Raw genomic sequence first — 27,123 nt, 5'->3', positions numbered from 1 at the left:
GGCTTACAGGGCGGCGTGCATTATCTGGGCACTGCAGATGTAAGAATGGGGTGTTTGACATGTTCACCCAGTGCTTCTGGCCTCACACCCTGCCCAAGGCTGCAGAATCAGCTGTCGACTTTGGGGCTCTGCCCTGCCCGAGTGTCAGCCCTAGTCTATGGTGCCTCTGTTCAAGGCTTGGCTCTGGTGGTGCCAAAAGATGCTCCCTGCTGCAGCAACAGCCTCGTGCTGTGAGCTCTGCCTGGGCCCTGAACACAGACCCTCATGGCTCTGCCACGCCCTGCAACATCCCGCTCCAGTGAGGCCAGGCCTGCAGGAGGAAGGCAGCTCTGGGGCAGGGTTTGGGCATTCTGGGGAGAGTATAGTGCTGTTGCCTGCTCCACATCTGGCTCTGACCAGCAGGAGAATACTGGTCTTCCCCAGTGTCTGGGTGTGGACGCAGGTTCCAGCAGTGGCAGCCAGAGTCCTTTTCCATGGCCCATGCCCAGATAGCAGCATACTTGGGAAGACCCTGTCTCATCCGTCTGCATCACAAAAATTCAACCCACTGGCCTCAGCTGTTCTCATCTCTAATCTCTTCCTGAGACCTGCAGCCCTTTGATTCCCATTTAATCCATCCAGCATCCACAGATGGTCACACATTTGATCCTTAGTAGGGTCAGCTGCTGCCCTCCTGCCAGAGGTGGATGCTTTGCAGTAGTGGGTGAAGTGATTGCTATGTGCGCATGGGGATGACAGCTGCCCTCCCTCCCTACTCCCACCCATAAAATGATTCCAGATGGAGGCGCCTGCTTCACTCTGCACCTTTCCCAAAAGCGTTCCTCTCTACCCACCCCCCAACCCAAAAGAGAACAAGGGCAATGCTGATCCGCCAGGCCCCCCTTCCCAACACGTAGAACCGATCTCGGGTGGGGGCTGCTCCACTGGGAGTTCTCTGGGAGGTCCAGCTCTGTTGGTGCAAACAGACAGATCCCATTGGGAAATCCCAGCTCGCTGGGTTGCTGACTGAATCAAATCAATGGGGCCAGGTTGTTAGCACATGGAGTGAGGGCTCCTGGGCCTATCCCAGCTCTGGCATGGATTTGTATTGTTTGCATCCCAGCAGCACCTCAACCCCGCCAGCCAAGCTCACAACCCACTTGCACTGGGCGCCTCGTAAGACACGGTCTGTGGCAAAGCTCACTGTCAAACTGGGCAAGGCAGGGGAGGGGGGTCGGCCTCAGCCCAGGTACATGGTGAAGCAATAGCAGAGCTGGGGAGGAGAGTGCTCAGCCAGCACCCTGGCCACGGAGCCAGGCTGCTTCTGCTAACACTTGTGACAGCGTGCGAGTGACTTCACCTTTCTCTGCCATCCTGGCAATTCATTGCTCCTGGCCCAGGTCAGCCTTGGGGGCTCCCAGCACTTCTCAGAGCAGGGCTATTACCCAGGACACCTGTCCTGTTTGCCTAGTTAACCCTGGCTGGACATTTGCTACCTCTCAAAAACGTAGCGAGTTTAAGGAAAGTTTGGTGAGGCCCTGGGGAAGCTCTGTCTGGGCCGGGGGGGGGGGGGGGGGGGGATTCCAGCTGCCTTTCTCCCTGTGGTGGCACAAATTCACAAGTGCCGGCACATGTTCGCTGTTTCCCCTCCTAGGTCCCTCGCGTTAGGCCAGCAATACACCTCGCTGGGGTCCCAGCCCATCCTGTGCGGCTCCATCCCCGGGCTGGTCCCCAAGCAGCTCCGCTTCTGCCGCAACTATATAGAAATCATGCCCAGCGTGGCCGAGGGGGTGAAGCTGGGGATCCAGGAGTGTCAACACCAGTTCCGAGGCCGGCGCTGGAACTGCACCACCATTGACGACAGCCTGGCCATCTTCGGGCCAGTCCTGGACAAAGGTAAGGGAACCACGAGGCCGCTGAGGCTGGGGCGGGGCTTTCTTCCATTTGGCTGCCTTCCAGGACCATGCAGAGGCGCAAGCTGCGATCAGGGCCTGTCGTGCCGGGCGCGGAACAGACACGGTGAGAGAGAGGCCCTGCCCAAGGAGCTCAAAGGGGTGGGAGGGGAGACAGAGGGGGGCACAGAGACGGGATGGGACATGCCCGCGGTCGCCCAGCCCCTGCATGGTCTGGCTGGGCTGGGTAGCGGGAAGGTCTGCTCATGACAGCGGCTCTCACCAGGCAAGTCCCTGCTGCGAGGGAGAGTTTGCCCTGGTGACAGATTGCAGCTAGGCTCAGAAATCCGCCGGACCATGCGTGAGTCTCGGGGGCAGGGTGTCCTCTGCCTTGCCAAGGGAGCCAGTGAACACGGTCCAGCTCTTCCCACACAGGCCCACGGTGCCCATGTCAGCCCAGCCCGCTGTCCCCTGGCACAACAGGACAGCGGGAGGCTCAGCTGGGCTTGGCCAAAGGCTTGGGCAGCAGTGCCCTGACCGTGCCCTGGGGAGTGAACCACCCCCTGTGAAAGCGGCTTTGGGGGAGGAGGAGGAACGCCTACACCCCCTCCTCACCCCCTGGGCCTGCAGACCTGGCCCGTGGGCTGGAGTGACCGCAAGGGAAAGCTGCAGCCTGGCCAGAGCCATGGGGGTCCTACAGCTGCTGCCTTATTTTGCCCAGAGGTGCAGATCCTAACGCTATATGCCTCAGTCCCTCTGGTTTGGACTCCCAGTCCTGGCCTCCAGGGCAGGGTCTGCCCCAGCCACACACAGGTGCTGCCTGGTACTGCCCGCCAGAGCCCCTGGCCACAGCCCGCAAGGTCTGCCTGACCCCTTCGTGGAAGCTGCTTATTTAGTCTCCCCTCCCTGTTCCAAGACTCCATCTGGGCTAAGCTGGGTCCCCTTCAGGCCTCTGTTAATAGCAGGGATCTGAGGCACCCCCTTACCCACAAAGACTAGAACCCCTCATCTGGTCGCTTCTGAGAAGACAACGGATCAAGGCATTGAAACAGAGGACTAAGGAGGCAGAGCTCCTGCAACCCATTCCCAGATCTGCCACTGAGTTGTTGCATAGCCTTTGAATAAGTCATTGCCCCTTCGGTGCCTCAGTTTCCCCTCTGTGAAATGGGGACAGTTAATGCTTCCTGACCTCACAGAGAGGCTGGAAGGCATCAGTAATGTTGCTAAGGGAGGCTGATGCCTGTGCTAGGGAAGGCCAAAGGATTATTTGAACCAGCTGAGACGGTAGCTGGAGAGCAACCTCACCCATTGTCTGTGGGCCCCGGCCTTTGACACACCGTGGGTCAGCCTTTCACAAAAGCTCAGCACCCCAGCATGGTCCCCAGCACCTCTGCTGCCCAATGTGGAAACTCTGGCTGCTCTTCTCCCAGCCACCCCTTGCCAGGGGCTGGATTTGCTCCCTGTCCCCTCTGTGCACCCAGTGACCAAGGGTCCCACTTACCCCAGGCAGCCCCAGACCTCGTGCTAGCAATGCCAGGCTGCTGGCAGCAGAAAGGGAACCATGTGGCCAGACGCAGTGGAAGGGAGCTGGAGTCAGGGCACCATGGCGTCCTGGTGCTTTTGGCTGAGTGGGGGGAAGCACAGAGCCCAGGACACCAGCTGCGAAAAGGCCAACAGCACCAAGATAACCCTGCGGCTTTTCTCAGCAATGCCACTCACAGTCATTTGCATCTAAACAGGGGTGTATGGGATGGGATCAGGGGGCCCGGGGCCATCTCAATATCAACTCAAGAGACTTAAGAGGCGGGGGAGAGAAAAGAGAGAGGGAGAGAGCAAAATAAGCTTATACTGATGAGAAAGAGCTAAGCTTCCTCCCCTACTGTGAGGCAGGGTGAGTGAGTCGTTTCAAAGTGCTACACCATTCACACGCCCTTTAGCCACTGGGATCTGGGGGTGGGGGATGGGGAGAGCCATCAATAGGGCTTTCCCAGCCGGGCTGGCAGGATTGGACGGGGACGGCAGGCCGGGGACACTGTCCCGTTGCTACGCGGGGCTCTCGGGGAATGCCAGCTCTCTGTGCTGGGGGGACATTGGACGGCGGAAACTTTCCGCATTATGCTGGTAATACAGTGTGACACCGAGGGAACAATGGCAAATTGAGTGGCCCAGCAGGTAACGGGCCTGGCGGGGAGACAGTCGCAGGGGTGCACTGTCAAGCACTGGCTAATCCTCCCTCCCGGCCCCTCCCTGGTTCTGGGAACTTCGCTTGCTCATTTCGCTGCTGGGAAATTTCTCCCCAACGCCTTGTGCAGACCTAGTGGAGATTTTCAAGTGATTCATTTATAGTGCCAGGCCTTCCCTGCCCCGGCGCCTCTTCTCACTCCCCCATTGACCTGCTGGGTTTGAACATGGCTCCTGCCAAACTGGCTCTGGGGCTGCAGGACAAAAACCACCCGGAGTAAACATGGCTGTGGTCGAGCATGGCTTAGTCTTGCCTGTATCTACAGAAAGTGTGTTCTGACCAGGGTTAACGTGCTCTCCCCTGCCATGGACAAGAAAAGTGCATGGCTCTGACACTCCCAAGTTTAAAGCATTTACTTTTTTGGCAGGAGGTTGTTCGAGCTGGGGGTGTTGCACTGATTAAAACCTGACCTGTAAAGTAAACAACATTGATCAGGCTTGTGCTCTCCACTTTTTCCCCTTGGGGCGGCTATAGCCAGCCTTTAAGTAGAGCTGATGCTTTCCAGCTTGCTTTTCCCTTCGGAATAGCAGGAATGCCAAGTTTGTTCTTCCTTGTTCCAACGGGAGGGCTTCGGGGATGATTCATGTGCCCAGGGGCTGGCAAGTGGAATCTTTAACCCCACGGAGCTTTTCTCCCAAGGGTTTCCGTCTCAGAACTGATATGGCCCCATCACTGTAGGCTGAGCCCCTCTCAGCATGCCTGTGACAGGGCTCAGGACTATTATCTCCATGTGAAGCAGAGCCACCTGTGGGCTTCGAAGCACGTACTAAGTGACTCACCCAGGGTCATGCAGGAAGGCTGTAGCAGGGGCAGAAAATGACCCTGTCTCCTGAATCCCATTCCAGACAGACCGGCTTCTTTCCTCAGCTGGTGAGTTACAGTTACAAATCATCTAAATACAAATTCTTGCCCCCTCACTCGGCTTGCACGGTCAGATCTGGTGCAATAAACCTATTGATGCTCTGGTCATCCATAGAGGTGGGGGTTGCAGAGATGGCAGAGAGCCATCAATAGGGATTTCCCAGCCTGACCGGGAGGATTGTATTTAGCAAACACAGGTTAGACAAGAGCTGACTGGGATGGGGGGAAGTGTAGAGCAAACCCTTCTCAGGGGGACTGATGTCTGAAACCTTTGGTTCAGAGAGAGAGAGAAGTCACAAGGCAGGTTCCCCTTTTGCTGGTCACCATAAGGTCATGTCTACATTTAAATAAAAAGTAACCCAGCTGAGTTCTACCACATCTCCTTTGTCTCCTTCCTAGCCACACATGCAAGAAAAATGTTAAGGAATCATTTTAGGTCCCATCGAGACTAGTTAAATGAGTCGGAGGATCCAGCTACAACCCAGGTATCCCTGACTTGGTTACTTAGACTGATAGACTGTAAGGCCAGAAGAGACCATTGTGATCATCCAATCCCACCTCCTGCATGTCACAGGCCACAGAACCTCACCCACCCACCCACTCCTGTGGCCATAACTTAAAGGCTTCAAGTTATGGAGAATCCACCATTTACACTAGTTTAAACCTGCAAGTGACCTGTACCCCATGCTGCACAGGAAGGCAAAACAAAAAGCAAAATAAAAAATGCCAAGGGTCTCTGCTAATCTGATCTAGGGGAAGATTCCTTCCCTTCCCCAAATATAGCAATCAATTAGATCCTGAGCACGTGGGCGAGACCCACCAGCCAGACATGCGGGAAAGAATTCTCTGTAGTAACTCAGAGCTCTCTCCATCTATTGTCTCATCACCAGCCGTCAGAGATATTTACTATGAGAAGTTGCAGACAACCTCATCAGACCATCCCCTCCATAAATTTATCAAGTTCACTCTTGAAACCAGTTGGGGTTTTTGACCCCACTGTTACCCTTGGGAGGCTGTTCCAGAACTTCACTACTCTGATGGTTGGAAACCTTTGTCTAGTTTCAAGCCTAAACTTATTGATGGCCAGTTTATATCCACATTGGCACTTAACTTAAATAACTCCTCTCCCTGCCTGGTATTTGTCCCTCTGATGTATTTATAGAGAACAATCGGATCTCCCCTCAGCCTTTGTTTGGTTAGGCTAAACATTGCAAACTCCTTGAGGTAGGTTTTCCATTCCTCAGATCATCCTAGCGGCCCTTCTCTGCACCTGTTCCAGTCTGAATTCCTTTTTCTTAAACATGGGAGACCAGAACTGCACACAGTGTTCCAGATAAGGTCTCACCAGTGCCTTGTACAATAGAAATAACACTTTCCTATCTCTACCGGAAATACCTCGCCTGGTACATCCTAGGATTGCATTAACCTTTTCATGGCCACATCACAGTCATCCTGCGATCAACTAATATACCCAAGTCTTTCACCTCCTCTGTCACTTCCAACTGATAAGTTCCCAGTTTATAGCAAAAATCCTTGTTGTTAGTCTCTACGTGCATGACCCTGCACTCTGCACTATTAAATTTCATCCCATTTCTATAAACTCCAGTTTTCAAGGTCATCCAACTTTTTTGTTTGCTATTCCAGTCCCCCTCTGTACTGGCGATACCTCCCAACTTTGTGTCATCTGCAAACTTTATTAGCACATTCCCACTTTCTGTGCAAAGGTCGTTAATGAGAATGTTAAATAAGGTTGGTCCCAAGAACAGTCCCTGAGGAACTCCACTAGTAAGAGCCCTCCCACCTGACAGTTCACCTGTCAGTGTGACCCGTTGTAGTCTCTCTTTTAACCAGTTCTTTATCCACCTCTCAATTCTCATATTAATCCCCATCTTCTCCAATTTCACTAATTATTCCCCATGTGGAATAGATCTAATCTACCTGCATTACTGAAATCCAGGTAGATTAGACCTTTAGACATTCCCTTGTCTAAAAAATCAGTTATCTTCTAAAAGGCGGCGATCAGGTTGGTCTGGCGTAATCTAGCTTTTATAAAGCCAGGCGGAATTTTACTCCAATTACCATTTATCTCTCTGTCCTTAACTACTTTCGCTTTCAAAATTTGTTCCAAGACCTTGCATACAATTGAGATCAAACTAATGGGCTTGTAGTTTCTCTGATCACTTTTTTGTCTTTCTTAATAATAGGTTCTATATTATCAATTCTCCAGTCACAGGGTACAACTCCCAAGTTTAAAAAAAACCAACAAGGAGTCCGGTGGCACCTTAAAGACTAACAGATGTATTTGGGCATAAGCTTTCGTGGGTAAAAAACCCACTTCTTCAGATGCGTCAGTTTTTACCCACGAAAGCTTATGCCCAAATACATCTGTTAGTCTTTAAGGTGCCACCGGACTCCTCGTTGTTTTTGTGGCTACAGACTAACACGGCTACCCAACTTTATGGATTCATTAAAAATCCTTGCTATTGGGCCAGCAATTTCATGAGTCAGTTCCTTTAATATTTTTGAATGGAGATTATCTTGCCCCCCGCTCCCTGCTTTAGCCCCATTAAGCTGTTTGAGTTTGACTTCCACCTCTGATGTGGTAATTTCTACTTCCATGTCGTCATAGCCACCCTGCTACTATCCCTAAGCTCCTCATTGCCCTTATTAAAAACTGAAGAAAAATATTTGTTGAGGTGTTGGGTCAGGCCTAGATTATCTTTACTCTTCACCCCATCCTCCGTGCTTAGTGGTCCCACTTCTTCTTTCCTTGTTTCCTTGTTTTCTTTGTATTTATATGGCTCTAGAGCAGAACTAGAGCAAAGCTGACCACTTCAAAAATACCACCCTGAGACTTTCAGAATGGACTGGATAGAATACTAGACAATGAACTGAATTGCTGGAGCACAGTCTAGACCCACAGCATAAGCTAGAATCTGACTTCTATGAACCACAGGAGCAAAGTGACTTTTATTAATACTGGTGCCCCTCTGCCGAGAGCTAGTACAAATCTGGGGCCTTGCTGGTTGGCTTCCCAATGGCGGACAAATCAGGGACATGGAGTTTGGGAATATCCTTAGTGTAAATTGCTTTATTTATTCCTATGCACCAGTCTTGGGACAGAAACAGTCCCAAACAGCACGTAGTACACCCCCTCTTCCAGAAATCCCAGACTGCATATCAATGCCCAGTCCCCATGAAGCTACTCTGTACCAGGAATTGCCCCCAAATATAGAGAATAAAGCAGAGAACAAACTCTGCTGTCTGCCAGAGTTTCTCCCAAAGGTCAACTACAGAACAAAACTTAAAACACAACAGCATTTCTTTAAAGACTAAACACTTGCTCACAAACCAAGAAAAAGAACTAAAAGTAAGACTAGGTATAACAGTGACATCTATTGACTGACTCTTGCCATAACAGCACTATGGTTCGAGCCCCGCTGTTCACAAGGATTAAAACATGGTTTGATAAAAAGTTTTTTGTTCTGTGTAATCAGCAAGCTTTCCACAATGCTATACAAATAATCTTATCGGTTCTCACTGCCCCACCACAAAGTGAGTTACTATCATCCCCCCTTCACTGTGAGGAAAACTGAGGCAAAGGTGGGTGGCATGACTTGCCTAAGGCCAGAGGAGGCATCCGCCTCACAGTTAGGATTAGAATTTAAGAACTGAACACCTAAAATCCAGGGCTCGATCCACAAGGGCCAAGGTTCCCAACAGTGACCAGCCAGTTCTTTGCAAATCACTCAGTTCTGCCACCACCTCCTTGCTTCCCTCTGCTACATTTTATTGAAATGTGAACTAACATACTCTCAGCACGTTGTTAGTGTCGCTTTTCCACTTAACTGCTGTAGTGCCCACGGGCATATTGAGCAATTGTGATTTTGAGAGGAGGGGTCTGCCTCACAATCTCCATTAAACTGTGATAGACACGATGAAAAACTGAGCAGTTCTGCCCTGGAACGTGCCTCATGAGCAGTCTGACACCAGGCCTGCCCTGGAACACGCCCCAGGAGCATCCTGACGCCAGGCCCAGGCCTAGAACATGCTACATGAGCACCCTGATGCCAGGCCTGTCCTGGAACACGCCCCACTGTCTATTTGGGTGCTGCTGACTTTTCTTTGCATCTGGTGCTTGTCTGACTTTTACAAGCCATTTATTTTTTCTGTTTTGTGCTGCATAGTGTCACACATGCAAAATCTCAACCTCTGAGTCACGGCCGGCTTCCTTGCCATGGTGCATTTTTCCTGCATTCTTTGCAGCTGCAAGCACGGTGTGGAGAGCCCTGGTGGGGAGGCACTAGAGAGGGGCCACGTAGGATAACGCATTGGTTAAGCGTTAGTGAGCTGTTGTCACTGCCCTCGTCGGCTGCATAGGATCAGAACCGCGTAGGTATTATTGGTGGTCCAGCAGCAGCCAGTGGCCCCAACCCAGCCCAGGGCACTGTTGTGCTAGGTGCTGTGCCAATCCCCTGGGGACCACTGTCCCTTGGCTCCTGTCCTTGGTAGATGTCTTGCCTGCAGGTGTTACCCTGCTGTGGGTAGGAAGTGCCTGTGATGCCAACCTCCAGCATCGTAGATCCGCCCAGGACCTCCTATGGGAACTTTCAGGGTCTTGCAAAGTTCTGTGGCTTCCTGCGTCCCTCCCTCTCTCTCCCTCCGCCCCCCATTGGTTCGTGCTGGATTACAGGGCTCCCTTTCTGTTAACGGCACGTGGCTTCACGCTCATGGCCTCAGTTAGTTCTTGGAGGGCTGAGTCCCGTATCTTTCCTCTAGCTGTACTGTCTTCTAGTTCAGCCTTGCACACCGGTGCCCTCGGGGCTAGGCCCTGCTCTTCTGCAGCCTCTACGGCTAGTTCTAGCTCCACAGCAATCCTGATGGCCTCTTCCAGCCCATTCGGTTTCTCCTTACAAAGAACTATCCAGATTTCTCCCCCAGCTGCATGTCATAAGTTGGTCCCTGGCCAGTAAATCCTGCATTTGGTTGTCATAGTCCAGGATCGCCTTGGTGGCCCGGTGCCAGAGGAAATAGCCAAAATTGCTGACAGATTCCCCTTTTTCTTGTCACCAGTTGTTGAAGGCTGCTCGGTTCAACTCAGGGTCTGTGGTCCGATGCAGAGACCACTGTGGAACATCCTTGACAGAGGCACATTCCCCTGGGGTATCACAGGCCAGTCCTTCAAACACGCCAGTCCTTCAAACACTTTTACTTTGGAGCAGCAGGCCAAGAAAATCCAGCTTGGCAACCTCTTCCCAGCTAGTTATTCAAGCAGCTTGTTCATAATGGTTGAGCCAGCTGGCCCAGCACTGACCATGCCTAGTATACGCTCTGGGGAAGAAGATGGGGCACCGCATCTCCCACTTGCACTGACCTTCCACTCTTGGGGCTCAGGGGAACATTTCAGTCATCAGGAGTGTTCATTTCTACTCACTAAGGAGATCTCATACCTAGGGCAACTGCCTCTTAACTCCTTGCCAACCAGATTCATAGATTCCAAGGCCAGAAGGGACCAGTGTGATCATCTCATCTGAACTCCTGTATAGCACAGGCCAGAGAACTCCCCCCTCCCCCCCGATAATTCCTATTTGAACTAGAGTTTGTCTTTTAAAACAAATCCAATACTGATTTTAAAATCGCCAGTGATGGAGCCTCTACCACAGCCCCTGGTAAGTTGTCCAAATGGTTAATTATCCTTAAAAATTTACACATTTCCAGTTTCCATTTGTCTAGCTTCAGCTTCCAGCAATTGGATCGTGTTAGACCTGTCTCTGCTAGATTGAAAAGCCCCTTATGAAATCTTTGTTCCCTATGTAGATACTTATAGACTGAATCATAGAATCATAGAATATCAGGGTTGGAAGGGACCTCAGGAGGTCATCTAGTCCAACCCCCTGCTCAAAGCAGGACCAATCCCCAATTAAATCATCCCAGCCAGGGCTTTGTCAAGCCTGACCTTAAAAACTTCTAAGGAAGGAGATTCTACCACCTCCCTAGGTAACGCATTCCAGTGTTTCACCACCCTCCTAGTGAAAAAGTTTTTCCTCATATATCCAACCTAAACCTCCCCCACTGCAACTTGAGACCATTACTCCTTGTCCTGTCCTCTTCTACCACTGAGAATAGTCTAGAACCATCCTCTTGGGAACCACCTCTCAGGTAGTTGAAAGCAGCTATCAAATCCCCCCTCATTCTTCTCTTCCGCAGACTAAACAATTCCAGTTCCCTCAGCCTCTCCTCATAAGTCACGTGTTCCAGACCCCTAATCATTTTTGTTGCCCTTCGCTGGACTCTCTCCAATTTTTCCACATCCTTCTTGTAGTGTGGGGCCCAAAACTGGACACAGTACTCCAGATGAGGGCTCACCAATGTCGAATAGAGGGGAAAGATCATGTCCCTTAATCTGCTGGCTATGCCCCTACTTATACATCCCAAAATGCCATTGGCCTTCTTGGCAACAAGGGCACACTGTTGACTCATATCCAGCTTCTCGTCCACTGTCACGCCTAGGTCCTTTTCCGCAGAAAAGGATCAAGTCACCCCTTAACCGTCTCTTTGCTGAGCTAAAGATTGCACTCCTTATCACTATAAGGCACAGTACCTTTAATAATTCTTCTCTGAACCCTCTCCAATTTATCACCATCCGTCTTGAACTGTGGGCACCAGGACTGGACGCAGTATCCCAGCAGCCATTGACAGAACCAAATAGAGGTAAAATAACCTCTCTAGCCCTCAGAATTCCCATATATACATCCAACGGCTGGCAACAGCTTCACTGGCTAACTGATCGGTCTCAAAATGTAATTGGCCACTACAACCCGCAACCCTTTTCAGAGTCGCTGCTTCCCAGGATAGCATCCCCCACCTGTAAGTTTGGCTGACAGTCTTTGTTCCTAGAAGTGTAAATTTAGATCTATTAAAATGCATATGTTTTGCTTATGCCCAAGCATATCAAGTGTTCAGATCACTCTGAATCAGTGACCAGTCCTCTTCAGTATTTACCACTTCCCCATTTTTTGTGTCCTCTGCAAACCTTATCAGTGGTAATTTTTGTTTTCTTCCAGGTCATGGATAAAAATGTTAAATAGCATAGGGCCAAAGAATCTAGTGGGACCCCCACTAGAAACACACCTGCTGGAAGATGATTCTCTGTTTCCAATTACACTTTGAGACCCTTCAGTTAACCAGTTTATAATTCATTTAATATGTGCCATGTTCATTTTGTATTCTAGTGTTTTTAATCAAAATGTTGTGTGGTACTAAGTGAAACATCTTACTAAATCTAATTTTGTTGCATCAACACTATTACCTTCATCAACAAAACTTGTAATTTCATCAGAAAGTATATCAAATTAGGGTGGCAGGATTATTTTCCATAAACTCATATTAATTGGCTTTAATTATACTACCCTCCTTTACTTCTTTATTAATCAAGTCACATATCAGCCACTCCATTACCTTACTTGGGATAGGTGTCAGAATGATAAGCCTATAATTATCCTGGTCATCAGGTTTCACCTTTTTAAATATTGGCGTATTATTAGCCTTCTTCCAGTCTTCTGGAAGTTCCCCACTGTTTCAAGACTTATCAAAAATCAACATTAACAGTCCAGCGAGGGTTGCCCTCTGCACTCCATTGCTCTGGGCGCAGGCAGGGTTCCAGGCCAGGATCGGTCAGTGACGTATCTTGCTGGGGCCTCTCTGCACTGGCTCCCTGCCCAATCTCCGTTGCTTCCCCACAAGTCCTGCCTCGACCTGCTCCTGGCTGCAATGTCCGTCAGTCACAGCCTGCTCTGAGCTCTCTCCCTGACGGTTACCAAGTGCCTTGCCTCCTGGCTGTTCCTGGCTTTCAAGCTACCACCACGTCCCCGACTGCAATGTTTCTTTTTGGATCAAGGCCTTCCACAGAATTTCTGCTCCCTCACCTGGGAGAGGGATGTGCCTCCATGTCTCTCCCCCACCCCAAGTGGGTTGATGGGAATGGTAGGCCCCTGCTTAGCAGACTCATTGCACCTATATTCTCCCATGTGTGCCATGACTAATTCCTCTCCATTCTTGCAGATGATTAGACTCACCCCCTCAATCCCCTAGCTCAGCTAGAGCTTTTCATTCTTCCCTCGGAAATCAAACCCTCCAGCTCGTCAAGTTCCCTCCATGTGCCTGAGCACAACTTAGCCAAGTGAATTTTGTTTCTAATAAACTTGCTGATACATAAATTACTGTCTGGGCAGGACACCTCTATAATCACAGAAGAAAATGGCATGTTCTTGTCCAGTCTGAAGGCAGCATGCTTTGGTTTCTCTTTAAAGGGCTCGATTGTGCACAGTGAAAGATGACCCCGTGTATTTTCAGCACTCTGCAGTGCTTGCCGAGTTAGACACAAGAAAACAGACGTTCAGCCTGAATTCAAAATAAACCCAAACAGTAAAATTCCCACGGGCTGGAGAGCATGCATCGAGCTCCTCCTACCAACCTGCGAAGAACAGAGCACAACATGGCTGCCGGTCTCTGCAGGCGGCAGAGTCTGAGCACTTCCAAGGTGCGGTGCACGGAAAAGAAGCCTGTCACTGAGAACTGCAGCAGGGTGAAGAACGGCGACTCGCTGGAGCTCCTGTGCTGCGGCTGAGGTTCAGGGAATGAGAACGAACAGCTCAGCAACGACCTGACAGGCTTGCAGCGAACTGGTCCCCCCCCGTACCCGCTACGCCGGGGCAAGATGAGCCAGAGAGGGTCACACACTGAGGCAGAGGCAGCTGGGCCTGACTTCCCCATCCTGTGTGGTGGTCCCTGCAGCCATCACTGCCTCATCCCCATTATGTGTCTTCCAGAGTGCTGCAATCGGACCTTTTCTTGCCATTGATCCCTTCTAGGGGGGCCAGAGGTCGATTTTTCCTGCCTTGTTCAACTCTTCGCTCTCAATCTCTGGGAGCATTCATGGAAGCAAAGCCAGGGGAGTTCTACTTTTGAAACCCAGTGGAATGCCCAGAATATGAAGATTGCTTCTCTTTGGCTTGTTTTCCAGGCCCTCCGGTTTCTCCCATGCTCTGATTCGGGGAAGCGGTTTCCCTTGTAGCTCCTTTGTTGTAGTGATTCATTTCCCTGAATGTGAGGTTTGAGATTTGAATCAAACACAAGGAGGGACTGGCTGGTGAGGAGCTGTTCTGCCAGGAAGCCCCTCAGCCATATTCCCTTTCTCCGATTCAGAGATTTTAAGGCTGGAAGGGACCATTCTCCATCCCTGACCATTTTTAAATCCAGACTGGTTGTTTTTCTAACTGATCTGCTCTAGGGGTTATTTGGGAGCAGTTCTCCAGCCTGTGCTACGCAGGAGGTCAGACTAGATGAGCACAATGGACCTTTTTGGCCTTGGAATCTACCCACCTATGATCTAGTTTCACTTTCTGCATCACCCCAGCCAGAGAATGTCACCAAGTGACCCCTGCATGGAGCCCGGAACATCTGGTTGAGTTAGAGAGCATCTTGTAAGACAAGCAGGCTGGGTTTAAAGACTGCAAGAGATGGGGAAAACTGCACTCTAGGGAAGCTGTTTCAATGATTACTCACTCTCACCATTAAAAAAACTGAACTTTATTTCTAGTCTGGATGTTTAGATTCAGCTTCCAGCCATTAGATCTTGTTATACCTTTGTCCTGATCATCAGACAGCTTTTCCCTGTTTTTATATATATGCATAGACCATGATAAAGGCAACTTTTAACCTTTTCTTGGCTTAATTAGAGAGGCTGAGCACCTTTAATGTCTTCCTGAAAGGCACCTTGTTCCAGCCCATGAATCATTCTTGTTGCTCTTTCCTGAACCCTTTCCAGTTTGACTTTTATCTTTTTGAAGTGCGGACACCATAATTAGACAGTGTTCCCGTATCAGTCTCACCAATGCCATACACAGCAGGAATAGAATCACCCGACTTCAACACAATGTCCCCCTTGCCCGGTATACGTCAAGAACTGTGTCTATGCCCCGGCTCTAGGTCTTGCTCATTAGGGAACTACTCGGTTTTGGGATTTTTTTTTAAATTAATAAATAACCTTTTTAAAAAGATTCACAGAAGTTGGTGGGTACCTGGGGAAGGGAAGCGGCTAAACATTAACCTAGCACATAATCCCATGGACATGAGCATAAAAGCGACCGTACTGGGTCAGACCAAAGGCCCATCTAGCCCAGTAGCCTGTCTTCCGACAGTGGCCAGTGCCACGTGCCCCAGAAGGAATGAACAGAACAGGGAATGATCTAGTGATCCATCCCCTGTCGCCGATTCCCGGTCTCTGGCAAACAGAAATCCTGTCTCTTCACAGCTACGCGAGAGTCCGCCTTTGTCCACGCCATTGCTTCAGCCGGCGTGGCCTTCGCTGTCACCCGCTCCTGTGCTGAGGGCACCTCCACCATCTGCGGCTGCGACTCACACCACAAGGGACCCCCAGGCGATGGCTGGAAATGGGGGGGCTGCAGTGAGGATGCCGACTTTGGCGTTCTGGTTTCCCGGGAGTTTGCAGATGCCCGAGAGAACCGTCCGGATGCCCGATCAGCCATGAACAGACACAATAATGAAGCAGGCAGAACGGTGAGTGCCCTCCCCACCCCACCCCACCCTCCTCTGCCACAAAACTGGCACATACTGTAGTCCCCTGGCATTTGCAGATGACCTGATTCAACTCCCACTAAGGCAATGGAAAGACTCCTATTGATTTTAGCAGAAGGCGGATCAGGCCCTGGCTGCAGTTACAGCCATGAATGAACCCTGCCAGCCATGCAGCCCTAGTGTAACAGCCAAGCATCTCCACGTACTGACCCAACATCTCTCTTTGTTCAGGCTGGGGCAGATTAAAACCAGGGTGGTAACACACTTGGCACAGCTCGCCACCCGAAACCCATTCCCCACTCCACTGACACACCCATGCTCCTAGATGACAGCCTTCCACTAAGACAGTGTTGGCCACAGTAGCAGATAAGATGCAAGGGACCTTATTAACTCCTAAGATAGCAACTGGAAGACTAACATGTGAAGCACAGTGATCTCCAGCTTGTGTACTTTCCATGCTCCCCATTTTGGCAGGGGGTTGTGGTGTAGGGAGTGGGAGGGGGAAGCCAGCCAGGGTTTGCAGCTCTTCACTTGCAGGAGAAATCCAGATTAAGATATAACTTGCTACAAACTAAGAATTCTAAACAGATATTTTGTGAGTATCTTCAACTAGTGAATAACTGCACTCTCTTCACAGGCCCTTTTCAAATAGGCAACATGACTCAAATAGGTTATTTATTATGGGTTCGGGTGTTTTTGGTTTTTTTGCCCAGCTGTAGTCTACACCATTAAACACACAAAATGAAGGAGTAACTCTCCCTGCCTGCATGTGAGAATGCTTGGTTCTCTTTAACTCCTAACTCTCAAATCTTTTACTCTCAAGAAACTGGCAATACATCCCCAAATCAAAGGCCTAGTGATTTTAACAGATAACCAGGATTTTCTGCTTCACGCTGAGGTGATTTCTTTGCAGCTGGTCTTGCCCAGTGAAAGTTTCTTGCAGAGACCAAGCCTTAGAATGACAAGCCCCCATCCCTTTCTGTGCCAGGCTGACAGACTGAGTGCACAAGAACAAAGGATTGGCATGTTACTTAAGATGTGGCACACGGAATCAGGACTAGTCTATTCCCAGCTCTCCCAGAGACTCACTACTTGGCATTGAGCAAGTCAGTTACCTACTCTGTGCCTCAGTTTCCCCAAGTGTATTAGAGGGTTAATAGGAGGGGCATGAGTCTAAATCCCTGAGTGTTTGTAAAGCACTTGGGTGGAAGGCCCCAGATAAGTGCAGATTAGAATTGTGCTACTTTCTCTCTAGGCGGGGTTGGATTTTTAGCCAGCAGAGAGGCATTCAGGAATCATCACTTAACAGTCTCTATTCTGCCAAACATCGCTGATGTACAGAACCTTCAATGTTCATATTTGGCCAGATATTTAATGTGGTTACTTCCGCTTCTCCAATAGAAAATATTTTTGTTCCCTCAGCCTTCAAATGTCAAAAGCAAAGCTGGCTAGTCTAGGATAGTCCAGATAAATCTAAACCAGGATTTTGTGATAGTGGGATTTAATCCTGGGCTTTAAAGACTACATTTTACACGTCTCAGAATCGGGGATTGATGTTATCTACATCTTATGGCTGAGGAAACAGAGAGGCTTAAGCAAAATTTTTCAAGTAGGTCCCAATTTTCAGAGGTTGAGTACCTGCAACTCCAGTTGAAGTCAAGGGGAGGTGCTGGTGCTTGAAGCTTCTGGAACGCAGGGCATGAGCCATCTCAAGCTGGGCAGCCCAGACTGGGGTCAGCTGGAGAGTTTTATCCTACATGACTTGTCTGAGGACATGCAGCAAGTCTGTTGGGCTCACAGAGGAGAGAGGCTCTGGAACAGCCACCTAACAAGTGTAGCAGGGGCAAGAAACCTACCTGGTTTTAGGGTGGATCTTGGTACATTTATGAACGAGATCATATGATGGGGTTGCCTGTAGTAGCAGGGAACTGGACTTGGTGACCCAAGTCCTATGTTCCTATTGCAAAGCTGTGATTAGAATTCATGCTTCCTGCCTCCCACTCTGTGCCTTAAGTCCAAACCCTCGCTCCTTGATGCAGCCATTGTGCAGTGATCGTTCCATGGTCTCGGCAATATTGCAGAGGGCATTTAGAAATTAGAAAGCTGGGAGGTATTGCTAATTTAGAGAAGGACAGAGATATCCTACAGGAGGATCTGGGTGACCTTGTAAACTGGAGTAATAGTAATAGGATGAAATTTAATAGTGAGAAGTGTAAGGTTATGCATTTAGGGATTAATAACAAAAATTTTAGTTATAAGCTGGGGACGCATCAATTAGAAGTAATGGAAGAGGAGAAGGACCTTGCAGTATTGGTTGATCACAGGATGACTATGAGTCGCCAATGTGATATTGCTGTGAAAAAAGCTAATGCGGTCTTGGGATGCATCAGGAGAGGTATTTCCAGTAGAGATAAGGAGGTTTTAGTACCGTTATACAAGGCACTGGTGAGACCTCATCTGGAATACTGTGTGCAGTTCTGGTCTCCCATGTTTAAGAAGGATGAATTCAAACTGGAACAGGTACAGAGAAGGGCTACTAGGATGATCCGAGGAATGGAAAACCTGTCTTATGAAAGGAGACTTAAGGAGCTTGGCTTGTTTAGCCTAACAAAAAGAAGGTGAGGGGAGATATGATTGCTCTCTATAAACATATCAGAGGGATAAATACCGGAGAGGGAGAGGAATTATTTAAGCTCAGTACCAATGTGGACACAAGAACAAATGGATATAAACTGGCCACCAGGAAGTTTAGGCTTGAAATTAGACGAAGGTTCCTAACCATCAGAGGAGTGAAGTTTTGGAATAGCCTTCCCAGGGAAGCAGTGGGGGCAAAAGATCTATCTGGCTTTAAGATTAAACTCGATAAGTTTATGGAGGAGATGATTTGATGGGATAACATGGTTTTGATAGTTAAATATTCATGGTAAATAGGCCCAATGGCCTGTGATGGAATATTAGATGGGGTGGGATCTGAGTTACCCAGGAAAGAATTTTCTGTAGTATCTGGCTGATGAATCTTGCCCATATGCTCAGGGTTTAGCTGATCACCATATTTGGGGTCGGGAAGGAATTTTCCTCCAGGGCAGATTGGAAGAGGCCCTGGAGGTTTTTCGCATGAGGCACGGGTCACTTGCTGGAGGATTCTCTGCTCCTTGAAGTCTTTAAACCACGATTTGAGGACTTCAATAGCACAGACATAGGTGTGAGGTTTTTCACAGGAGTGGTGGGTGAAATTCTGTGGCCTGCGTTGTGCAGGAGGTCAGACTAGATGATCACAATGGTCCCTTCTGACCTTAGTATCTATGAATCTATGAATCAGACGTGTGCAGGTTTCAGTCCAGGCTCAGATGAGAGTTGGGCTAAATCCATGCAACCTCAAAAGAGCAATCTGAAACCAAGCAGGTGGGCCTTGAGCTTCCAGGCTTACTGTCTACTTATTGTCTTCTGGACAGACAATTCTGGATCACATGCACCTGAAGTGTAAGTGTCACGGCCTCTCAGGAAGCTGTGAGGTGAAGACCTGCTGGTGGGCACAGCCAGACTTTCGGGCAATCGGTGACTACCTGAAGGACAAGTACGACAGCGCCTCTGAGATGGTGGTGGAGAAGCACCGTGAGTCCCGGGGCTGGGTGGAAACCCTAAGGGCCAAGTATGCCCTCTTCAAGCCCCCAACCGAGCGAGACCTGGTGTACTATGAGAATTCCCCCAATTTCTGCGAGCCCAACCCCGAGACCGGCTCCTTCGGGACCAGGGACAGAACATGCAACGTCACCTCCCACGGGATCGACGGATGCGCCTTGCTGTGCTGTGGGCGCGGCCACAACACCAGGACGGAGAAGCGGAAGGAGAAATGCCACTGCCTCTTCCACTGGTGCTGCTACGTGCGCTGCCAGGAATGCCTCCGCGCCTACGACGTCCACACCTGCAAGTAGCAACCAGAGGGGGTGGTAGGCCAGAGCAGGGGGCCAGTGTCTCCTTGAACCTGGGAGCATCATTCCTCACACAGCGGCCTCATGCATCACAGGATGGTGCCCAAGACCACAACGTACCCGATAAGCTGTGCCGTGATGTATATCAAGGCAGGCGTTCCCTTCGTGAATCCCACCGCCAAACTGAGCAAGCTGGAGTCTAGCTCCTGTACGAGACTCCACCATGGGCTCTCCACACCTCATCTACGTCTCCCAGGCGAGAACAAGGCAGCTCAATGGCAGAGACATTCCACACCCACTTTAGGTCACATAGTTACTGATTTTTCACTAGTTCCACTCTGTTTGACCAGCGTCAGCATGGCAGGCAATCTGCTCTGGCAAGGGAGGGGGACACAGGTCAGGACTGAGGTGTATTGGAAGAGGTGTGTAATGGACTCACAACTGGGAACACATGGGGTGTGTCAGGTTGAGATAGAAGTGCATTGGCACAGCAGCTGTGCAGGGTTGGTTTAACTTTTAACACCGGGTTTAAGCAGAAATGGATTTAACAGTGTGAAACACAGTAAACTGTAGACTTCCTCCTTTCTCCCTTAAGGAACTCCTACCCTGCTGCCACTCTCAGAGCCGAGCATGGCCAGCAATGGTTTCATCACCACCACGCCTTTCCCAGCAAGTCTCTAGCTCTCGTTTGGTCTGATGGGTTCTCCAGCTATTTCCCTAGCAGCTGCTTCTCCGGCTGGCCACTACCACAGCCCCAGTGCCATTCCTGTCTCCACGGCTAGTGTATGCAAACACCGGCGGGCTTTCCCTTACCACACCCAGCCTCGCCGCTCCCTACCCGACTCCACCATTTGTAGGGACGTTCCTAATACGTCAAGTACCTGACTTGAAACAAAATTCCTTGCTTTTTTAATCAAGAAAAAAAGGTATTTAATAAATAAATAGCACATTTATTGCCTTGTAATTATTTTTTCTGTAGCCCAGTATCCTAGCACTGACTGGAAAATCCTTTCCATCAACCTGCTGTATCCAAAGTTTGTACAAAGTTGTAGAGGTTGTTGATTTTTTAAATTTTATATTCAGAAAATTCTCTTTTTATAAGCATTATTTATTACACAATGTATATATCTTTGAGTTAACTAAGATTATATATTATATAAATATATACATATATATATATTTGGAGATAAATATATTTCAACTTGCTTTTTGTTGTTGTCCTGTTAAGACATTAAAGAGAAAGTAAATGAACTTAAACTGATACACTCGAGAGCCCATGTTGTTCACTTGTTATGGAGCCTGGTGAGATCAGTGACACCCACAGGAATGGTCAGTGCTCTTGATGGACAGGTGAGTGCATTCGGACGCCACCACCTCAATTAACACCAACAACTGAGACTAAAAACTAACCACTTGCCATATAGTGATAGTGCTGATCACAAGCAGCTTTCTACAGTGAAATATCACAATGAACAAACATTAAGACAGTGTCTGATGGTGTCCAGCGTTGCTTAATCCTACACAGAACTCAATGGCATTAGATTAAATAGAATCACAGAGTTTAAGGCCAGAAGGGATCATTAGATGATCTAGTCCAGGAGTTCTCAAACTGGGGGTCAGGACCCCTCAGGAAGTCACGAGGTTATTACTGGGGGGAGGGGGGGTCATGAGCTGTCAGCCTCCACCCCAAACCCCGCTTTGCCTCCAGCATTTATAATGGTGTTAAATATATTAAAAAGTGTTTTTAATTTATAAGGGGGGCCACACTCAGAGGCTTGCTATGTGAAAGGGGTCACCAGTACAAAAGTTTGAGAACCACTAATCTAGTCTGACCTCTTGTTTGTCACAGTCCATTAAATATCCCTGTACTGAGCCCAGTAACACGTGTGTGGGTTGAATCGTCTTTTCCAGAAAGGCCTCCAGTCTTGATTTAGACTAGAGCCATCAAGAGTGGAGAATCTTCCACTTCACTTGGTGGTTTGTTCCAATGTTAATCATACTCATTGTTAAAAATGCGTGCCTAATTTCTAATTTGAATGTCTGGCTTCAGCTTCCAGCCATTGATTCTTGTTCTGCCTGTCTCCAGTGCATTAAGGAACCCTTCAGAGTACCTGGTATTTTCTCCCTGTGATGGTACTCATACACTGTGATCTAGGCCCCTCTCCATCTTCTTTTTGATAAACTACACAGGTTGAGTTCTAAGGCTCTCACTGTAAGGCATCTTCTACAGCCATCCAATTTTTTTTTTTTGGCCTCTTTTCTGTACTCCCATCAAGTTTTCAAAAACCTTTATAGAATGTGGACACCACAACTTGGTTTCACTATCTGTTTCATCAATGTCCTACACAGAGAGAAAATTACCTCCCTACTCCCGTTTATCCATCTGGAGGGTCACATTCACCCTTTTTGTCACAGTATTGCACTGCGAGTTTGTGTTCAGTTGCTTACCTACTATAAACCCCCCCCAGGCCTTTTCAAGGTCTCTGCATGCCAGGATAGTCCCCCACTCTGTAGGCGGCACCTGCATTCCTTGTTTCTAGATGTGTGACTTTATATTTGGTTGTATTAAAGTGCATCTTGTTTGAATGGGCCCAGTTTACCATGAAATCCAAATCGCTCTGCATGACTGCCCTGTTCTCATTTACACTTCAGCAATTTTTGTGTCATCTGCAAATTGTAACAAGCAGTGCTAGAATAAAACCCATTTGCTTAACAGTTCAGTATTTAATATTCTACAGTGGAAATGCAGCCTTGGGTGGTTCATGTGGGCCCTTCAATTGGAAGTGAAAGCACTAGCAGGATGACAAGGAAATAATTAAGTTAGTAGCCGGAATGTATATAACAAAAGTCATGGGCCATTATTTATTTTACATAAAAGGAGAATATATAGAAAGAGAAATTCTCGTGAAAACATGCATCTATCCCTAAGGGCCTGAAACCCAAGGCTAGCTCTGTAACACAATGATACTAACCACTTAGGGCAACATGTGATGGAAGTGCCAGGTTGCAGAGGCTATGCAGAGAGGGGGATTTGGGAGGTGACACGGTGAAAGACAGGGGTGTAGTTAAAACACTCCCCCCCACCCCCAGTGTGGTTTTAAAGATCAAACTGAATCTGGTAACATTTCCTTGCTAGCCCATAGTCAAAGAGTTAATGATTTCGGCCAAGGTTTTCCAAAGTGTGACCTGAGATGCCTTAAAGGGACCTGATGCTCAGAGGGGTCATGCCCAGGCTTTCTGAAGATCAGGACCCTTCATAGTGTCTCAAGTTGGGCAGCAAAATACTGGGCATCAAAAGATTATTCACTTTTGAAAATCTTGGCCTTGATCTGTTTTCCTCTTTGCACATAAAATCCATTTTATCACGCCCTGTAACCTGTATGGGAACTATTGCAAAAACCTGAGCTTTGCTTCTAAAGATCTCCAAAGCTGTATCTTAAAGTAAGACCCCAGAAACAGCAGTTTGAGGCCTGTGCCTGGATGCATCCAATATATCTAGTTCTCAATATGTATCAGCTCCCGCCACCAACACATCCATCTCCCAAGGACAATTCAGCCTCCTAAGTCATTCCAAGTATGTTCTTTTTATTGCATCCATGATTTACATTTAAACCATATAATATTTATGTTTCTCAATATCTCTTTGGACAAAAAACCACAATAAATGTTTACATCATTTAATCTGAGACATAAATTAATACATTGTGTGCTGCTTTCACTGGGATTTGGGGGGGAAGAAGGGGACAAATGAAAGTTGCAAGATCATACACAAATATAGGAGGGTGCATACTGGTCACTGGGACTCACAAAATCACAGTACAGCAGCACTGACCAAAAGAAGAAAAAATCAAGGAGATAAGTTAAATGGCTAAAACACATGACCAAGTTCAAGTATACAGCAGGGTCTAGAGAATGGTTTGCCTTCAACCACAGGGCCAAAGGACATTCGCAGAGAAGGAGGTTGCTCCCAAACCCCTAGGGGTGTCTGAGTTGCTAGCCTGTGGCAGTATGCCTAGGCAGCTTTTGAAGCCACACGGGCTTTATGTTCCTGCAAATGGCTAGGATTGTTTGCCTCTCCCTGTCACGGGTGGGGAAAATATAGCAGCATGCTCCATGCACTTTGTTAAAATACGGGCTGAGCTCATTGACGAGGGAAGAGAATTCTCACTCAGTTATCAGTAAAAGTGTATCATGCAGGTGCTTTGCAGCCAAAATTTGGTACACTGCTTTACCACAGCGCAAGAATGGAAACTGAGCTTGCCCTGGCAACACAAGGGGTCCTGCAGAACCTGGAGAACTCAGGAAAAAGAACTTGGATACCTACCTTTCAAAGGATGAGAGGAAAGATCATTTTTTCCAACCCTCAGTAGTTCATCAGGAAAGCAGGATTAGTTATACTGGTTAATGCCAGTTCTGGCTTCAATACCACCCACATTTTAATAAAATTTAGATTCTCAACTGACATTATGAAAACAAGATGCTTAAGTGAGAAAATTAAAAAAATTCTTCAAAGCTTTACAGAAATGATTGTTGTGCGCGTATCTAGCTAGGGAAGGAACCCAACTCTGCCCAGTGCCGCCCACTGCCAGCTGCAGTCACTACTGCTGCTAGCCCCACTGGGCCGCCAACCGAGTGCATGTCAAAGTGGGCTGTAGCCGCTATATTACTGCGCTTTGCTGTCCGAGGCAATGACTACACTGCCCCGTGTTTAGAATCTGCACAGACAAGCTAGCTCCGGCTATCCGTCACCATATCAGGCAGGACTGGGAAGTGACATCACAGGCTCAACAGCCAATCCCACTGGGTCACATGACAACAGACAACTGTACAGGAGAGCATTCACCATCACAATGATATCACAAACACACTGCAATACAGCTGCAGACTACACCACTGTAGGTTAGAAGTAGAACTTTTGTACAGAAAAGGTGCCATGTTGTGGTATTAATTTAACGCTGGACATAAGTGTTAGCTTCATAATTCATTGGACACTTCCTCCATGATAAAACAGTGAGAATGTACTTCAGCGTGCAAGGTTTTCTAAAGGAGACTGACCATTCCACAAGACACCAGAATATTTAAGAGCAAAGAAGGGATATTTTATTTCGCTAAACATGCAAATTCCAAGTGGGATGTTGAAGGTAGATGAACATTTCACTTTGTCCAGTATGTTGAACAGAAGAACACAGATCCCAGTGTATTCTCCCGCTTGGTCACTTCTCCAGCCACTGAGCTCCGCACACAGTCCATCTCCACTCAGTCGAGCACACTACTGAAAAACAGACCACAACCGCCACAAAGCATGTCTCTCTGAAGACACCGAGACCCATACACAGCATGCACACAGAAGACACATCTGCAACCTGCTACCTCCCACCCGACGTTCCCTGTCAGCTGTGCAGCAGGGACTCAAGGGCTGCGCAGGTGGGGAGAGCAGCCCCTCCCTCAGCCCAGTCCAGCCCTGCCCGAGCTGCCAGGGAGGGTATCCCCCCACCCCCCAGCCCGGCCCAGCCCAGCCCTGCCCAAGCTGCCATAGCCGGGGAAAGGCACCTCTCACCTGGCCCCAAGCTGCTGCGGTGAGAGAGGACTGGGCAAAGTCCTCTCACCATAGCCCTGGGGCAGCTTTCACCCCAAACCCCTCATCCCTGGCCCCAGCCCAGAGCCCACAACCACCCCACAACCCTCTGCCCCAGCCCTGAGTCCCCTCCCACACCCCAAACCCCTCATCCCCAGTCCCACCCCAAAACTTGCACCCCCAGCCAGAGCCCTCATCCCCGCACACCCCAACCCCCTGCCCTAGCTCTGAGCCACCTGCCACTGCACCCCAATCCCCTCGTCCCTAGTCCCATCCCAGAGACTGCACCCCCAGCCAGACCCCTCACCCCCCCACACTCCAACCCTCTGCCCCAGCCCTGAGCCCCCTCCCACACTCTGAACCCCTCGGCCCCACCACACATCAACCTCCATATTGGTGCACATAACAAAATTCATTCCGCACATGGGCATAAAAAACGAGGGAACACTGCCCCAGAGATTCCAGTGCATGCACTGGAGAGCAGGCGTCTGTGAAATGATGCTGCCAGTGGGGGCCTGACTCTAGGATGTCAGGGGGAGTAGCACCCATGCATCAGAGAGCAGAGTTGGGTCCTGGATCAGCCTTTAAAATATTACTAGTACTTACACCCCTTCTTCTCTTAGGAGTGCCAGGAACTTTCTCACACGATAATCAGGATCCATCTAGACACAAAACAAAGATGAAGGAGTGGTCACTAGCAGCTAGAATGGATTTACCAAGAACAAGTCATGCCAAACCAGCTTGATTTCCTTCTTTGACAGGATAACCGATTTGGTGAATAGAAGGAATGTGGTGGATATAATATACCCGGACTTCAGCAGGCTTTTGACACAGTCCCACATGATAGTCTCATAAATAAACTGGAGAAATGTGGGCTCAGTAGAACTGCCATTAAGTGGATACATAATTGGTTAAACAACTGCAAATGAAGAGTAACTATTAATGGAATGATGTCAGATTGGAGGGAGGTCTCAAGTAGGGTTCCACAGGATTCTGTTCTGGGTCCGTTGTTGTTTAATATCTTTATTAATGACCTGGATGTTGAAATAGAGACCACACTGATCAAAGTTGTAGACGACACAAAGCTGGGGCGGGGGTGCACTACAGACACTTTGGAGGAGAGAGCTAAAATTCAAAGGGATCCTGATAAATTGGAGAACTGGGCTACAGACAACACACATACAAAGATGGATTACAAGCCACCAGGAACAGTATCCCCGATAATGTCACGGCAAACCTGGTGGCTGAACTTTGTCCTCACCCACAACTATTTCACATTCAGGGACAATGTATACCTTCAAGTCAGCGGCACTGCTATGGGTATCCGCATGGCCCCACAGTATGCCAACATTTTTACGGCTGACTTAGAACAACCCTTCTTCAGCTCTTGTCCCCTAACACCCCTACTCTACTTGCGCTACATTGATGACATCTTCATCATCTGGACCCATGGAAAAGAAGCCCTTGAGGAATTCCACCATGATTTCAACAATTTCCATCCCACTATCAACCTCAGCCTGGACTAGTCCACACAAGACATCCACTTCCTGGACACTACAGTACTAATAAGCAATGGTCACATAACCACCACCCTATACCGGAAACCTACTGACCACGATACTTACCTACATGCCTACAGCTTTCCTTCAGACCACACCACACGATCCATTGTCTACAGCCAAGCTCTAAGATACAACTACATTTGCTTCTATCCCTCAGACAGAGACAAACACCTACAAGATCTCTATCAAGCATTCTTACAACTACAACACCCAACTGCTGAAGTGAAGAAACAGACTGAGAGAGCCAGAAGAATACACAGGAATCATCTACTCCAGGACAGGCCCAACAAAGAAAGTAACAGAATGCCACTAGCCATCACCTTCAGGCCCCAACTAAAACGTCTCCAGCGCATCATCAAGGATCTACAACCTATCCTGAAGGATGATCCCTCACTCTCACAGATCTTGGGAGACAGACCAGTCCTCGCTTACAGACAGCCCCCCAACCTGAAGCAAATACTCACCAGCAACCACACCACACAACAAA

General features: G+C 48.7%; 2 protein-coding genes across 4 annotated transcripts in view; one reads left to right on the top strand and one right to left on the bottom strand.

Moving 5' to 3' along the window:
• Positions 1–20,181, top strand: part of WNT3 (Wnt family member 3) — an 83,811-nt gene extending 63,630 nt beyond the window's left edge. Inside the window, exons 2-4 of the mRNA XM_073325937.1 lie at positions 1,634–1,875; positions 15,287–15,552; positions 19,023–20,181. Of these exons, the coding sequence (XP_073182038.1) occupies positions 1,634–1,875; positions 15,287–15,552; positions 19,023–19,502 (988 nt within the window). The 3' untranslated portion in view covers positions 19,503–20,181. The remainder of the gene's footprint in view (positions 1–1,633; positions 1,876–15,286; positions 15,553–19,022) is intronic.
• Positions 20,182–23,064: 2,883 nt separating this feature from the next.
• NSF (N-ethylmaleimide sensitive factor, vesicle fusing ATPase) overlaps positions 23,065–27,123 on the bottom strand; it is a 187,089-nt gene continuing 183,030 nt past the window's right edge. For all 3 annotated transcript variants that reach the window (XM_073325854.1, XM_073325855.1, XM_073325853.1), the window contains exons 20-21: positions 25,681–25,736; positions 23,065–24,771 (exon numbers count right to left, since the gene is read on the bottom strand). In XM_073325854.1, coding sequence (XP_073181955.1) covers positions 24,756–24,771; positions 25,681–25,736 — 72 coding nt within the window. In that variant the 3' untranslated portion in view covers positions 23,065–24,755. The remainder of the gene's footprint in view (positions 24,772–25,680; positions 25,737–27,123) is intronic.

Source organism: Lepidochelys kempii, chromosome 27 (assembly GCF_965140265.1).
Source record: "Lepidochelys kempii isolate rLepKem1 chromosome 27, rLepKem1.hap2, whole genome shotgun sequence".
Lineage (NCBI taxonomy): Eukaryota > Metazoa > Chordata > Testudines > Cheloniidae > Lepidochelys > Lepidochelys kempii.
Note: the sequence above shows the minus strand (reverse complement) of the source record. Positions and strands in the feature narration are given on the sequence as shown.